The sequence below is a fragment of the Capra hircus genome, chromosome 10 (genome assembly GCF_001704415.2).
Source record: "Capra hircus breed San Clemente chromosome 10, ASM170441v1, whole genome shotgun sequence".
Lineage (NCBI taxonomy): Eukaryota > Metazoa > Chordata > Mammalia > Artiodactyla > Bovidae > Capra > Capra hircus.
Window position 1 is genome coordinate 65515165 of NC_030817.1, and position 15991 is coordinate 65531155.

Below are 15991 nucleotides of genomic sequence, written 5' to 3' on the forward strand. Positions count from 1 at the left end.
AATCATCTGGGGCTAGGGCTCAGGTGTTTATTTTCCATAAGCAGCCCCCTGATAACCAGGGGCTGGGACTGGGAACCAGAGTGCCTGTTCTGCATCCTCTTGGAAAGGCTCTGAAGTCCCTCCTGACAGAGGAACCTGGGCTCCAGGCACTTCCTGAAGCATGTCAAACCCCACCTCCAGCCCCAGTTGAGAGTGCTCAGTGGAGCAGCCAGCTCCACCCTCCCCACCCCAGCTACCTGTCAGACCTGAGCCAGCAGCCAGTGTGGCCAGAGTGCAGGCAGAATTTCCTGCCAGGAATTGGGCTGCCTGGCCATGCTCTGGGCGCTCTGGCCCAGGTGGCTGACAAGCAAGGGGCTGCCCCTCCTGGGTGCGGTGCAGCTACAGAAACGAGAGAAGAGGGGACCTCAGTGGAAGCAGTGGCGGGTAAAGTACCTGATCTTCCTTGGGGGTGTGGACAGGAGAAGTTCTGGGAGCCCAGTCCGCTGTGGGGACTGGGGCCAACCCCGGGAATGCATTTGGATCTGGGCCAGGACCAATTTGCTCCAGATTACCTGGCAGAGCTTAGAGAACCTGGCCAAACAATAATCTTGAAAATAATCCCAACTGGTTAGGAAGTGGAGGGCAAGGGGATGTGACACGTGCAGCTGGTTGGGTCAGCCTGGCTGTAGAGTTGGGGGGCTGGTGGTTGAGGGGGTGGTGAGAGTGAGGGGCTCGCTGGGGTCTAGAGGAGACAGTCTCACTCCTGGGAGGCTGCAGTCTGCTCTCCTGAGCCCAAGCTGCCTAAGTCTCCTTAGTGACTTGTCAGACCAGTACCCGCTGCCTGACTCTAGGTTTCCCTTCACCTGCCCACCCCCTCTTGGGCCATCTTTTAGCCTTTGTCAGGAGCTGGCGGGTGCAGCTCATAACAGTTTTCTCTTTTGATGATCTCCTAAACACCTTACTCGAGGTTTCACTGCAGCTGTTCAGCTATAGCAGCGGTACTATAGTCAGGGGAGCTGCATGCTTGTGGTGCACAATAAACATAATTACTAAACATAATTAGTTAATGGATTAAGCACTTATGCTGGGCACTTTGTATGACTTCTCATTTAAAACTCATTATAACCCTGTGAGATTATCATCTTAACACTCACTTTAGAGACAGGGAAACTAAAGCACAGGGAAATGAAGTTACTTGCCCAAGGTCATTTAGCTATTCCAAGGTGCAGCTTCTATTTGATCCTGGCCCGACTGATTTCAAGGTCACATTCATCACCAATGTGCTCAGCTCCCAGTACTTCACCTGCTAAGGCCTCTTGGGTTCCTGGCGCAGCGACATCAGTGACCCTGGGCCAGGCTGCCTGACGCTCTGTGATGGGATGAGGGAAACCCAAGATGGGCCCCACAGCTGGCTTCCTGGAACTGAGTCTTTCTGTCCTTTCAGCGAGAGACCCACCCCTTCTATGACCTCCAGGTGAAGGTGCTGAGGGCCAAAAATATCCAGGGCACAGACCTGCGTGAGTGACCCCTAATGCCACGCTTTCTCCCTTCCTCTCCCTGGGGCCTCCCCAGAGCTCAACAGGGGCTGCTCAGAAGTACACATGTGTATTTAGAGTCTAGTGGATGGAGGTCTGTCTGGTGAGGGAGCCCAAGGGCCAGGCAGGCAGGAGCTGGAGGGGAGGGGAATACGCAGACCACTGACTCCTCACTGAGTTTGGCACATGGAGCAGTGCCAGCCTGGGTGAGCGTGTGAGGCCCGCTGCTGCCAGACGTCACTGTCTGCTCTCTAGGGGTTTCCATTGCAAGGCTCACACTGGGCAGGAGCTTGGAGCTCATTCTCTGGATCAGGCCCTTTCTGGAAATTACCCCGTGGGCTGTGCTGTCCCATAATCTCTTCAACTGGTCACCACAGAACCTCCATCCTGTTGAATGGGAGGAGTCTCCCTGGTGGAGATGGGCTCAAAGTCGAAGACATGGTCTCTCGCCTTCTCCCCACCCCAGCCTGTTCCATGGGCAGCCTCCCCTCCCCTCTCTGCCCTTCCTACCCAGCCCCAGCTTCCTCCAGGCAACCTTTCCAGCCATGAGCTAGAGGCTGAGGACCCCTGTCCATCCTACCTACAGTGTCCAAAGCTGACTGCTATGTGCAACTGTGGCTGCCCTCAGCATCCCCCAGCCCCGCCCGGACCAGGGTGGTGGCCAACTGCAGTGACCCCGAGTGGAACGAGACCTTCCACTACCGGATCCATGGTGCCGTGAAGGTGAGGGCTGGGCTGCGGAGGGGGAGGTCTACTCCCAGATGCTTGCCCTCTGCCCGGTCTCAGGTCCCCCCTTTTGACACTGTCTCCAGAATGTCCTGGAGCTCACCCTCTATGACAAGGACATCCTGGACAATGACCAGCTCGCTCTGCTGCTTTTTGATCTGAGGAGCCTCAAGCCAGGCCAACCACACAGACACACCTTCCCCATCAGCCAGCAGGTGAGCCACCCCACCTGGGCAGTGGGCTCAGCCCGAGGAGACGAGGCACTGGGCACAGGGGTCTCCAGGTCAGCATGGGCCAGGCCTCCAAGACAAACCTCCTCCCTCCTGCAGCCCTGGAAGGAGTGCAAACACTCCTTCCCTGAGTGAAGCGGGCACATGGGCTCCTCGAGGGCACAGACTGTGTGTGTCTCTGTCATTCATTAATCCTCAGTGTCTAGAACATACCTGCCCGCAGCCTTGAATGGAAGGAGCTCCTGGTGGTGATGCCACCACCCCGTCCTGGGCCCATGAGCAGCCACGACAGCGGTCTCCCTTCTAGTCCCTGGAGCTGAGTAGGATCGGGGGTAGGGGGAAGGTCCTGAAACTCTAGGAGTACTTGAAAAGCTGGTGCTCCCTTGCTCCCTCCATGTAGGAGTCACACGAGCTGCAGGTGGAATTTGTTTTGGAGAAGAGGTGAGTTCCAGTGGAGCCCATACCCTCCCATTTACGCTGAGACCCTCCCAGCTCCCAATCACTAGGTCCTGAGCTGACCTGGCCTGAGAGGGGAGGTCCTGATCCTGACACCCACCCCTACCCCCCAAACCTGCCCTGTTCCCCAAGTGCTTCAACTGCTTTGGTTACATTATTATAATAATAGCCATCTTGAGGGATTCATGTGTCCCTTGCAGCCAGGTGCCCGCACCTGAAGTCATCACTAATGGGGTCCTGGTGGTGAGTAGGGGAGACCAGTTGGGGGATCTTCAGGGCTTGGGGGGGGAGGTGCTTTGAGGAGTCCACAACTGAGCCCACTTGCCTGAAGGGCACTCAAGGGGAGACATGCGGGGGAGGCATCTCCAGGGACAAGGGGGCACCTTGCCTCCACCTGAGGGAATAGCCCAGAAGCCAGCCTTCCCTCCTGGGCACAGCACTCTGCTCACTCAGGCCCCTGGCTTCTGAGACTGCCAAGGAGCCACTGGCCGGGGCCCCTCCTCTCCTCCCGCTTTCCTTCCAGGGGCCACTGCCTTTGAGTCCTGGGAAGGGGCTGTGACAGAAGACCCCTGCTCATAAGGCACAGGCCCTGGGAAGGATGTCAGCTCAACCTTTCCCCAGAGAGCCCTCCCTCCCTCTCTCCTGGGTCAGGCCCTGTTCAGGGCTCCATGGATGCTCTGGCTCCCACAGCCCTCTGCTTTCCTCAGGCTCAGCCATGTTTGAGAATCCAGGGCACCCTCAGGGGCGATGGGACAGCCCCACATCTAGAGCACGGTGAGTCTGGCCAGGGGCCTCGGGTCTTGCCTTCTCTCCTTGGAGGTTGGAGGCTGCTGGTTTCAGGAAGATGGGTCTTAGGCAGAAAATCCTTAATCTTTCATTGCTTAAAGCTGACCAAGGATGAAATGGATTGCCTCTGAAAGTAGTGAATCTCTGGAAATATTCAAGCACAGTGGCTGTATCAGTTCAACTACTGATGGACAAAAAATACCCACAAAATCTCAGTGGCAGACGCATCTGGAGGTCAGCTGGGGCAGGGCTGATCTAGGCTGGGCTTGGTGGGGTGACCTGGCTCGGCTCCCATGTCCCTCGTCTACCTTCTGTGACCAGTGGACAAGCCCAGGCATGTCCTGAAGACATCTGCAGAGGTGCAAGAGAGCAAGTCCAGATGAGCAAGAGCTTTTCGAGACTTTGGTTACATCACAGCCACTCACCAACATTTTGTTAGCCAAAACAAGCACAAGGCTGACTCTAAGTTGGAGGGCGAGGAATACAGAGGCTTCTTTAGTGGGAGGAATTGAGGTCACGTGGCAAAAAGTGAGCCCTCCAGAAGTGAAGAACTGGGGCCGTTGTGGTCTGTCACGGAAGGCAGGCACTCAGGAGGGGGCCCAGGTGTGGGAGTGGAGCGGAGGCTGTGTGGCAGCTGAGGTCACTCTCACACTGGGAGTCTGGGCCTCTGGGCCAAGTGCTGCCCAGGTAACATGAGCACTTTCTATGAGTCAGGCACTGGGCTAAGCATTTTATAGTGTTTTATTTTTGAATCCTCAGAACAACCTTGTAAAATAGGTACAATCATTCCTCTCTTTTAACTCATGAGACAGAGGCTCAAAGAAGCTTCCTGAAAGTCACACAGTCAATAAGCGATGGAGCAGACCCGGGCCCAGGACCTGTTTGCTACCCCCACCACAGCTTTTATTGTTTCTTTCTGTGAATAGTCCATATTAGTCTCAGCCGGAAAGCTGTGGTGTGAATAGAAATATCACTTATTTTTAAATTTCCTTCCAGCCCTGCTCATGCCAAGTCTCAGGCCTCATTTGGTGCCAAAGAAGGCATATAGGGAAAGGGATTCCATCTGGACCTCTGCTCCTGAGTGTTTGGATCTGGGGCTCTTTTGTGGGTCTGTCTGGTCCCCTCTTCATGGGTGTCATCTGTAGCTCTTTCTGTCTGGGGTCTTGCTTGCTCTCCAGAAAGCTGCAGAGTCAAGGGCAGGCCCTGCTGCTCCTGGGCCCCCAGGCCTCTCCCTGCCTCCTCCCAGGCTGGCCTCACCCAGGCAGGGCCAGCTCTCCTCTGCTTCCCCAATCCTGTCTGCTTTGTGCCATGAACCCACGTCCTCCTTCTACCTCCCCTGCAAACCCTCTCTGTTCTCACAAGGTCTTATGCTTCAGAAACAATGTGCAGCTTATTTGCTTTTTCTCTGGCCACAAACCTGCCCCAAGGCCCTCAGCATAGGGCTTGAATAGGGCAACAGAGGGGAAAGTACCTGTTGAAAACTGGTAATTAATGTAATAATTAATATAGGATCATTATAATATGAGGAGAAGGCAATGGCAACCCACTCCAGTATTCTTGCCTGGAGAATCCCAGGGACGGTAGAGCCTGGTGGGCTGTCGTCTATGGGGTCGCACAGAGTCGGATACGACTGAAGCGGCTTAGTAGCAGCAGCGTTATAATATGATCCCATATATATATTTAAAAAATATACATTTTATACCAGACTTCCGAGGTGGCACTGGAAAGAACTCACCTGCCGATGCAGGACACAAAGAGACCTGGGCTCCATCCCTGGGTCAGGAAGATTCCTCGGAGGAGGAATTGGCAACCCACTCCAGTATTCTTTCCTGGAGAATTCCGTGGAGAGAGGAGTCTGGTGGGCTATAGTCCATGAAGTTGCAAAAGAGTCGGACACAACTGAAGTAACTTAGCATGCGCTCACGTTGTATACTTAATACAATAATCTCAAAATCATCAGCCCCATAAGCCCTGAGCAGGAGCTCTTCGCTCAACAACAGCCCCCAGTTCTGACCAGGACAGGTTATAGGACCCTGAGTATCTTTTGTGATACCTTGTCTGTGGGACACGGTGTTCAGAGACTGAGCAAGGTGACGAGCTGACATTTCCAAGGGTAAGAAAAGGGGAGTTGCTGCTGGGGTTCCGCCATCGTGAGCCACACACACCCCACCCTCACCCCCTCGCCTGGCACTCCCCTGGGCCCTCTGCTCTCAGGTCCTAGGCAGATTCAGCTGGCAGTGCCCGGAGCCTACGAGAAGCCCCAGCTCTTGCCCTTGCAGCCTCCCACGGAGACGGGCGTCCCAGCCATGTTCACCTTCCACGTGAATCCAGTACTCAGCTCCAGGCTGGAGGTGGGCCTAGGAAAGAAGCTCATGGTCCAGGTGAGTGACGTGGCCTGGGAAGGAGCAAATGACAAAGTCAGTCCAGTCTGGATGAGGCCCCTTTCCCTCCACTCTGAGTGTTTTCTTCTCTGCAGGGCGACCCGAGGGTCAAGGAGGAGACCCAGACCAGCAAGCCTGGCATCCTGCTCTCATCTCTGGCCCTAGGCCAGGAGCAGCAGTGTGTCGTGGCCCTGGGGGAGGTAAGGCCCTGTCCAGGTGCCTGAGGGATCCCTGCCTGCTCTGTCACCACCAAAAAGGGTCAGGGGGAGGAGGTCAAGATAAAGCCAGCCTGGGGCTCAGTCATAGTATCCACATCCAGGCCACAGTTATCAGAACAACCAGAGCTGTGAGTCCCACTCAGTGCTCTGGTGATGGCTGTTGTCTCTTCCAGGGCCAGGAGGTGGCCATGAGTGTGAAGGCAGAGATGAGGTGAGGCAGTGGGGGGCTATTCTGCTGACTCAGCTCAGCTGGGGGTTGGGGGTATCTGGTTCCCGGGGGATCTTCCTGAGGGGTTCCCTGGAGTGTGCATCTGTCTGCTCCTGTGAAAATGGGTTTGCTGGAGACTCTCCTCCACTGAACCGTCACCCAGTACCCCACCCCCGACCTCATCTGAGGCAGCTCTGGGGACCTTGACCTGCGTCTTGGCTTCGACCTCTGTGATGGGGAGAAGGAGTTTCTGGAGAAGAGGAAGCGGCTCGTGTCCAAGGCCCTTCAACAGGCTTTGGGGTTGAGCCACGCTCCCGATAGTAGCCAGGTATGGAATGAAGGAGCTGGGCCCCAGAGTGGCTGGGACCAATTCCAACTTCTTCCTTGAGAGGACTGACTGTGTGGCTAGGAGGTGACAGGAAGCACTGAGGAAGCGTGAGGACCACTGGAGGAAGGCAGCCAGCCTGTTTGCCTGAGCTGATGGGCATGCTCGGGAGAGTCAGGACCCCATACATAATGAGGGCTGAGCAGCCTCAGCTGAGGGGGCTCTATTAGTCTGCTCCAGCTGCTATAACAGAACACCCCAGACTGGTGGCTCAAAAAATGGACATTTATTATCTAGCCTGGAGGCTGGAAGTTCCAGATCAAGGAGCCATCAGGGTTGGCATCTGATGAGGCTGCTCTTGCTGACTGTAGACGGCCACCTTCTGGCTGGGACCTCACATGGCCTTTCTCCTGCGCATGTGCAAGGGTTTGGGGGAGTCTCTTTCTCTTCCTCTTCTTACAAGGACACCAGTCCTATGGGATAAAGGTACCCTTAGCACCTCACATAATCTATATCACCTCCTTATATATCTATATCACCACCCATCTCTGCGGGAGGCTGCAGGGGCAAGGACATGATGCAGTCTATAACAGTAGACAAAGAGATTTGGAAGTGGAGGCTCCGTGGGAGCCTGTGTTTGGGAGGCAGGGGGAAAGGCAGTGCTGAAGGGGAGACCTGGGGAAAATCGGGAACGAGCAGTGGCTTTCTCCTGTGCCCGGCACTGACAAGCTGAGCAAGCCTAGACTTCTGGTTTGGTAATGCCTGCCCTGCACCTGGTCTCCATTCTGTGGGCAGAGGGTAGAAAGCGCACAGGCCTGCCAACAGGCCCTCTGCCTCCTCCAGCCCTCTGAAGGCAGTGACCTTGTTGGGATGTGGCCCTAGAGCATTTCTTTCAAGACAGGAGAAGAAAGGAAAAACAGGGAAAGGAACCAGAAGCCTGGGGTGGAATGAACCAGACCTTCCTGGAAAATTTGAGGAGCCAAAAAGTTTCTAGTTTGATCCCACCAGGCCCCTCTGATGCTAAAAAGACATTTGGGCACCTCTTGTGTCTGGGGCAGGTCCAAGCTGCATGCTGGCCTTTGTCACTTCAGTTCTTGTTCTCAGCTGGGGGTAACTTCATGTCCCACCCATCTAGGGGACATTTGTCATCACCACTGGGGGAAGGGAGGGGGGTGCTACTGGCGTCTGCTGGGTAACAGCCAGAAATGTTGCTCAACGTCCTATAACACGGAGAATAAGTTCCTTACAACAAAGAATGATCTGGTCCAAAATCACCAACAGTGCCAAGGTTGAGAAACCTTGATTTTGCTGTTTTGAGCAAATCCAATATACCTCCCAAGTACATACTTTCCTGGAAAAATGTTAAGAGCTATCTCTGAGGCTCTACTGCCTCAGTTTGATAGCCTAGTACTTACTATTGATATGATTGTGGACACAGTATCTAAACATCCTGAGCCTCAGTTTCCTCATCTGTAAAGTGGGGATGCCATTGGGTTGCTTTGAAGATTCGGTGAGATAACACAAGACTTTTAGACCAGTGTCTGATATGCTAAGCAGTAACAGATGAGCAATAGTGGGAATAGATGGTATCATGACTATCATTGTGCCCAGGTGCCGGTGGTGGCCGTCCTGGGTTCAGGAGGTGGGACCCGAGCCATGTCGTCTTTGTATGGCAGCCTGGCTGGGCTACAGGAGCTCGGCCTCTTGGACACTGTGACCTACCTGAGCGGGGTCTCCGGATCCACCTGGTAAGTGAGGTAGGGGCAGGACAAAATAAAGGAGAGCTCTGAAGGGGCAGGGGCGTGACCTGGTGATCTGGTGAGGAGGAGCAGAAAGGGACAGGGTCCACAGGGCCCTCTGAGTGGGTGGTGCAGGTCAGTGCAAGGGATGGGGGAGGACGGTGACTCACAGACACCTGCATCTCTCTATCCCCTTGCTCTGCCTCCCTGTCCCTAATTCCCTCCATACCCAGGTGCATCTCCACACTCTACAAGGACCCAGCCTGGTCCCAGGCGGCCTTGCAGGGCCCTATTGAGCGTGCCCAGGCTCGGGTGTGCAGCAGTAAGATGGGGGCAATGTCCACAGAGCGCCTGCATTACTACGCCCAGGAACTGGGAATCCGGGAAAGCAGTGGCCACAGCACTTCCCTCATTGACCTCTGGGGCCTTCTTATTGAATATTTCCTGTACCAGGAGGTAAGAGATGAGTAGGTAATAAATAAACGTGGCTCCTGTCCACCTTACCCCATCAGCGCTTGGTTCTACTAAAGCTTTCCAAAAAGTTAGTGCCTAGGCCTCACTTCCAGAGATGCTGGTTTTGGTTGGTGAGTTGTCAAGCCCTAATTCAGATCTGCTTTGAAAGTGTCCCAAAAGATTCCAACCTGCTGTTGAGGAAGAATGCCACTCCAGCCCACTGGCCAGACAGGCATGGTGCACATCACCTGGTGATTTCTCCTGGAACTACAGGCCCCACAGACACTAGGAAATGAGATGAGAGCTGAGTGAAGTTCTTAGGACCCTGGGGACCTATGGGTCCTGGCCCACTGCTGTGTGGCTGTTAGTCGTGAAAGTGGTATCTTGTTTCTAAGAAAAGAATACATGTTTTCTAGTGATTTACTTTTTAAAAGAAAATAGAGTGGATTTTCAGTTGTTCCTTTAAAAATGTCGCTTGAACCCCTTGGGTTCTGATATGCTTTCTTGAACGGGAAGAAGGGGGAGGATGTTCCCAAAGGCCCTGGAACTGCACAAAACCCACAGTGGCCTCCGCTCTGCTGCAGCCCAAAGCTTATCCTTTCCAGAGTTGTCTCTATATTACAGCCCTTAGTCTTGGAGGCACACCACACTGCGCAGGGTGACATGGGGCTGTGGGAAGGGAACTCCCAAAAGGCCAAGTGGTCTCCCTTCTTTCTTGACCAGGAAAATCCTGCCAAGCTGTCTGACCAGAAGGAGGCAGTCAGCCAGGGCCAGAACCCTTACCCCATCTACGCCAGCGTCAACGTCCGCAGCAACGTCAGTGGGGAGGACTTTGCAGGTGCCAGGGTGTGGGGACCTAGGGAGCAGGTAGAGGCAATGGTGGGGGCGGGTGCAAGAGGCCAGGGTTCTCAGTGTACAGGTGGGTGCCTTGGAGCAGCACAGTGGGCCTGCTGCACCCTGCTCTGGACAAGGCAAAGATTCCTGCTCAGGCACAAGGGTGGTGGGGAACCATGGGCTCCTAGTCAGAAGCCCCTGGTGACATTCCCTTCACTTTGGCTCCTAGAGTGGTGCGAGTTCACCCCCCATGAGGTCGGCTTCCCCAAGTATGGCGCATATGTTCCCACCGAGCTCTTTGGCTCAGACTTCTTCATGGGGCGCCTGCTGCAACTCCGGCCCGAGTCCCGGATCTGCTACCTGCAGGGTACGTCTAGGTGGGAGGGCTGAGGACAAGGCAGGCTCTGTGAAGTGGGTGGAGGGGTTGTAAGGGCCTGGGGCCTTGCCTTTCTCCCTAGGTATGTGGGGCAGCGCCTTTGCAGCCAGCCTGGATGAGATCTTCCTGAAGACCTCTGGCCGGGGCCTCAGCTTCCTAGACTGGCTCAAAGACAGTGTGAACATCACAGGTGAGAGCAGAGATCCCCCAACCAAACCCACCCCAGCCCTCAATACCTCTTTCCAGCAACAGTACCCTGTAGAGGCCTAAGAAATGAGGGAGAAGGACTTGGATGTCCCATTCGGTTCAGAGAAGTACTGAGAAGATATCTTCTGGTTTAGGATCTCTGGATGCCCAGAGGTCTATAAAGAGGCTGGAGGATGGGGGGCCCATGTCAGAAAATGGAGTGGGAGCTGTGAGTGCTCTGTGATAAGCCTATGCCTTTAAAAGTTTCCATTTGAGCTTCAGTTAGATCAATCTGAGGCTACTGGGCAGCTGGCTGATCCTCTGCTCACCCACCTCAGGGTTCCCCTTCAGCCCACTCCTTAAATGGCCCATGAGCTTCCTGCTACGTAGAATACCTTTCCCACCTTTCTTCCCTGGGTAACTGTTGCCCTGTTCTGAAAGTTCAGCTCAGACATCATTTTGTCAGGAGGCATCTCTGTTCCACTCTGTCCCCCCAGGTTGATCAAGGGTCTGACTGCCAGGGTCCCGTAGAACTGTACGCGCATCCCATGTGGTCCTGACCTCAGGGCATTGTCACCATTATGACCTCTTTATGTGACTCTTCCCTGGTATGCTGTGAGCCCTGGACGGCCAGGGCAGGGCCTGTCCATCTCTGCAAATCCATGCCCAGCACAGTGGCCAGCATGACATGCGATAATTGCTCAGCAGGGTGAAATTCTAACTGGAAGTTGCATATGCAGCTTCAAGGGTAGGTGGTATTTAATACATGCTATGTCATAGGCAACTTTCAAAATGTGGGGACCATGGAAAAAAAGTCATTTAAGTTTGGGAAGCAGTGGTCAGAGGCGTGGGAGTTGGGGTTGGAGAAGAGGAGGGTTATGGGGAGATGAAGCGGGCTTCTATGAAGCACAAGGACCACTGGGCGAAGGAGGGCACCACTTCTCACTGTATTTCACCCTCCCACATCCACCTAGATGACTGCCAAGACCTCCAGCTTCACAAACCAGGGCGGCTGAGAACCAGGCTCTTCACCCCTCAGGGACCCTTCTATCAGGCTTTGCTGGACATATGCACCTCCCGGTTGACCTCAGCCGAGAACTCCAACTTCACCCGGGGCCTCTACCTGCACGAGGACTATGCATCTGGCAGGGAGTTTGTGGCCTGGAAAGGTGGGTGCTGCTCTGGGCAGGGTCCCACCTACTGCCTGTGCCTCTGGCTCTCTGAGGCCAGTTCTGCCTTTTGACCATGATGGGGGTTAGTGTGGAGCTCCAGCTGCCCCAGGGGGCTGGCAGGGGAAGGACTGTGATGACTGTGCTGGGAGGCAGGGCTGGGAGCTGAGATGGGAGACCTTGTGGCTGTCAGAGACAGGAGGAGAGCTCTCGAAAGAGAGGGGTGAAGAGAAGAGGGGTGCTGCAAAGCGCAAGCATTTGTCTTTGTGCAGATTTGCATCCAGACGCCTTCCCCAACCAGCTCACTCCCATGAGGGACTGTCTATACTTGGTGGACGGAGGCTTTGCCATCAACTCCCCATTCCCGCTGAGCCTGCAGCCACAAAGATCTGTGGACCTCATTCTGTCCTTCGACTATTCCCTGGATGCCCCTTTTGAGGTAAAGTGCAGGGCGGGTGGGGCATGGGTCTTTGCTACAGCATCCTGGCTGGGCATTGAGGGATCGCCCTTTAAGGAGGGCTTGGGTTCTGAGCTGTGGGTGAGCGCCTTTGTGAACACTGTTAGCAGTTCTTGTCTCCCCATCTGGAAGATGATGGGGGAGAGTGAGAGTCAGGAGAGGCGGCCAAAGAGAGTCCTCAGGAGCCTTTATCCGGGTGAAGAGGAGACTGCTGTTCTGGCCCATGCTGTTTCTGATGGATTCCTTGCTCCTGTCTGGGCCTGGGTCTAGGTCTGCTGTCCCTTGGTTACAATGGTAACCACAGAGCCAGCAGGGCCCCCTCAAGGAGTCTTGGTCAGCGGCTCCCTCCAGCCGTGTGGGGTTTTGGAGGTGGGATCTGTCTGTGTTGCCTGAAGTCACTTGGCTGGTCGGGGACAGAGCTGGCGTTGAAGCCTGGGCCTGTGTGAGTCCAGGGGGGACTCAGGTAGGGTCAGAAGTGCACAAGTGAGCATCCCTACTCAGGTCTTACAGATGACAGAGAAGTACTGCCTGGACCGAGGCATCTCCTTCCCTAGGATTGAGGTGTCCCCGGAGGACATAAAGGAACCCCACGAGTGCTACCTGTTTGCCAAGGCTGAGGACCCAAGCTCACCCATCATACTGCATTTCCCCCTGGTCAACCGTACCTTCCGCACACACCTGGCCCCAGGTGAGGGGAGTCTGGGGTCTGGGTCTGGTGTACAGAGCCCTGGGCTGGTGAGGGGGTTGCTGTCTCCAGGACGATGTATGAAAGCCTTCCTCTTGGAGGCCCCGAGCTGGCCTCTGCTTCCTGGACTCAGCATACACATTGGCCCGGCTCCTCCCAGTGGGTGAGAGAGCTGAGATGGGGGCCCAAGCAGAACCCATGGAACCAGCTGGATGTCCTGGGGAGGTGGGCTTTTGGACTGGCAACTCCTAGTCACAGAGTACCCTAGCCCGGCCTCTCTCCATGTCCCATCACAGGTGTGGAGCGAAAAACGGCTGAGGAGAAGGCTGGTGGGGACTTTGTCATCAACGGGCCAGACACTCCCTATGGCATGATGAACTTCACCTACGAGCCCCAAGAGTTTGAGCAGCTGGTGGCCTTGAGTCGATACAATGTCCTGAACAATGTAGAGACTGTGCGGAAGGCCCTCCAGCTGGCTCTAGACCGGCGACAGACTGGGGACAGGACTGGAGGCTGACCCAGGCTGGAGTTGGGGGACTGGGACAGAGGAGGGACCCTGGGCTCCAGACCAGGGCTTGGTAGGGGGAGGAGTAGCGGACCCTCCAGGGCTTCTGGTTCTCATCTCTTTGGAACGTGCATTGAGGTCCCCAGGCTCTGGGGATGTTCCTCCAGGGTGCAGCCTGGACTTTTGAGGGTCCCTTCTCCCCTGTGTTTCTGGGAGGAGGTAGTATGTCGGGGAGGGGATGTATGGCAGACATAAACAGTTCTCATCTGACACTGGAGTGTGTGGAGGGACTCAGGCAACCATCGTGGCCCAGGGCCCATGCCAAACACAGAAGGACTTCAGAGGGAAAAGGTCTTCAGGCCCTCAAAGGTAGGGGTGCTGAGAGAGCCGAGTGCAGGTTACTGCCCTAAACTGACGCCAGAAGCAAAGATGCGTCCATCCAATCCACACTTCCTGCAAACAGCCCCAGCCCTGACCATCCATCCCTCCATGCCCCACTGCATCTGGATGCTAAAGGCATCCAGAATAAAGGGGGACCACATCGGTTGCCCATCTGGGTCACTCACCCCAGAGTCCTGCCTGTTAATTCCTCTTCACCTCTGGCCTCCTCTGCCTGCCTCATGGCTCCCCACCCTTCTGTGCTCAGCCTCCTGAAGGCTGTGGGGTGATCTCCGCTCCTGGCTGGGCTCCAGCTGGAGGTTCCCCATGCTAATTCCCCATCTTTGCTCTTTAAACTTGGGTCACATCCTCTTATCAGGTGTACAGCTGCTACCTTGAGCAAATAGTCTCACCATTCCCAGAAGTTAAATGAGTATGTCTAGAGGGCATATCCATTTATTGGGGCAGAGCAAACACAAACCTGCGTGTGTGTGTTTTCCCAGTGGCTCTGGCCTGTGAGCACCTGTCAGCTGCCAGGGATGGGCAGGGTTAGAGAACCTAGCTGGGAACTCACAGCCTGGGTTCCCACCTTTTTCACAGCTGTGTCCTGCCATCTGGGCCATCTACTTCCCTCTCCCTCTGCTTATCATTTCTTCTGACCCACAAGGAGCCCTCCACACATCCGAAGCCTCTCCAGCATTGGCAGAGTTCTGGTCTGTGGAGAGGAGATCCACAATGACTGGGCTTGGTGTGGGGGTCTTCAGGCCCTCTCCCCCTGGCCAGGCCTCTGTGGCCTCTTTCTCCTCCCACTGCCCCACCCAGCGCTGAGCCACCTGGGGCCCTTCCATGGCCCAGCTGCCATACAGTAAGTCCCCGACACACGAACTTTTCAAGTTATGAACTTTCAAAGATATGAATGTGCGTTCCATCAGCATCAGGCCCTAGTGAAACTGCAGCTTGCCTTCCATCTCCTCGTGCTGACCATCCTTCTGCTCAACTATCTCCCACCTCCTTTTCTTCATCCAGGCAGTAACTCTTTTTGCCTGTTCACTCAATGCCCACCCCTGTATGCCAGCTTTTGTCATGTACTTTTTAAGATACTGTACTGTAAGATTAAAAAGGTTTTCTTTATGTTTGTTTATTATGCATCATTTGTGTGAAAAGTATTATAAACCTATTATAGTACAGTATTATATAGCCAATTGTGTTGGGTGGATATCTTGGGCTAACTCTGTTGGATTTAACATACAAATTGGACTTACAAGCATGCTGTTGGAGTGGAACTTGTTCGTACGTTGGGGACTTACTGTACTCACTGCTCATTCAACAATCCCCTGCTGCCAGGGCTGCTCACTTTGGCTGTTGCCTCTGCCTAGACCTGTCTCTCTCTCCCCCCTTCTCTCTCTCCCTCAATCACACATGCACACATAGGCATGCTGTCCAGGGCCCAAGTCACTATTCCTCTTTTAATCAGGGGATCTATGTGACAAAGCCTCACCTGTCCTGACTCTGGGAAGAAGACCATAATTCTTGTTTCCAACTGGGAGGAAGGTGTCTAGATCCCAGTGGGTGGCCCTAGCCTGGCCTGGGATCTGAGCCTCTAGCTGGATAGGAACCAGGAGGGCTGAGGGAGCTGGGCCTCCAAAGGGCCAGTGCTTTTTGCTGGTGTGGGGTGGGGCACCTTGGGTCTCTCCTGCCTCCTCCGCAGGGCCCATTGCCCCTCAGATGGGCCATCTGCTTAGCTGGTGTTTCGCACACCTTTAATGACTTTCTCCTTTGACCTCCTGTATTCCTTTTGGTTTTATCTTTCTTTTTGTTAGAGTACAAAATTGAATAGTTCTATAGTGAAGGAGTTCATCTTTCGTGTCCTATCTTTTTGCCTTTTCATACTGTTCGTGGGGTTCTCAAGGCAAGCATACTGGAGTGGTTTGCCACTCCCTTCTCCAGTGGACCACGTTTCGTCAGATCTCTCCCCCATGACCCGTCTGTCCTGGGTGGCCCTACATGGCATGGCTCCTAGTTTCACTGAGTTAGACAAGGCTGTGGTCCATGTGATCAGATTGGTTAGTTTTCTGTGAGTGCGGTTTTCAGCCTGTCTGCCCTTTGATGGAGAAGGATAAAAGGCTTATGGAAGCTTCTGAATGGGAGAGACTGACTAAGGGGGAAACTGGGTCTTGTTCTGACCGGTTCCAAATCGGGAAAGGAGTACATCAAGGCTGTATATTGTCACCCTGCTTATTTAACTTATATGCAGAGTACATCAAGAGAAATGCTGGACTGGATGAAGCACAAGCTAGAATAAAGATTGTGAGAAGAAATATCAATAACCTCAGATACGCAGATGACACCACCCTTATGGCAGAAA

The 15991-nt window shown here is 54.4% G+C and overlaps 1 protein-coding gene across 2 annotated transcripts; it reads left to right on the forward strand.

Annotated features, from left to right (window-relative positions):
* Window positions 235-15706, forward strand: PLA2G4F (phospholipase A2 group IVF). Of its 2 annotated transcripts, XM_005685526.3 has the most exons (20): window positions 235-423; window positions 1424-1496; window positions 2101-2237; window positions 2327-2455; window positions 2871-2911; window positions 3127-3169; window positions 3634-3700; window positions 5927-6093; window positions 6189-6293; window positions 6485-6522; window positions 6712-6847; window positions 8456-8592; window positions 8817-9039; window positions 9760-9874; window positions 10100-10237; window positions 10329-10436; window positions 11407-11601; window positions 11874-12040; window positions 12560-12746; window positions 13040-15706. In XM_005685526.3, exons 1-20 carry the CDS (start codon window positions 313-315, stop codon window positions 13258-13260), a joined length of 2538 nt encoding a protein of 845 aa, XP_005685583.2. In that variant the 5' UTR covers window positions 235-312; the 3' UTR covers window positions 13261-15706. The 2 variants fall into 2 exon arrangements, with proteins under 2 accessions (XP_005685583.2, XP_017909890.1); XM_018054401.1 differs by lacking the exon at window positions 13040-15706 and having other exon boundaries at window positions 12613-12725.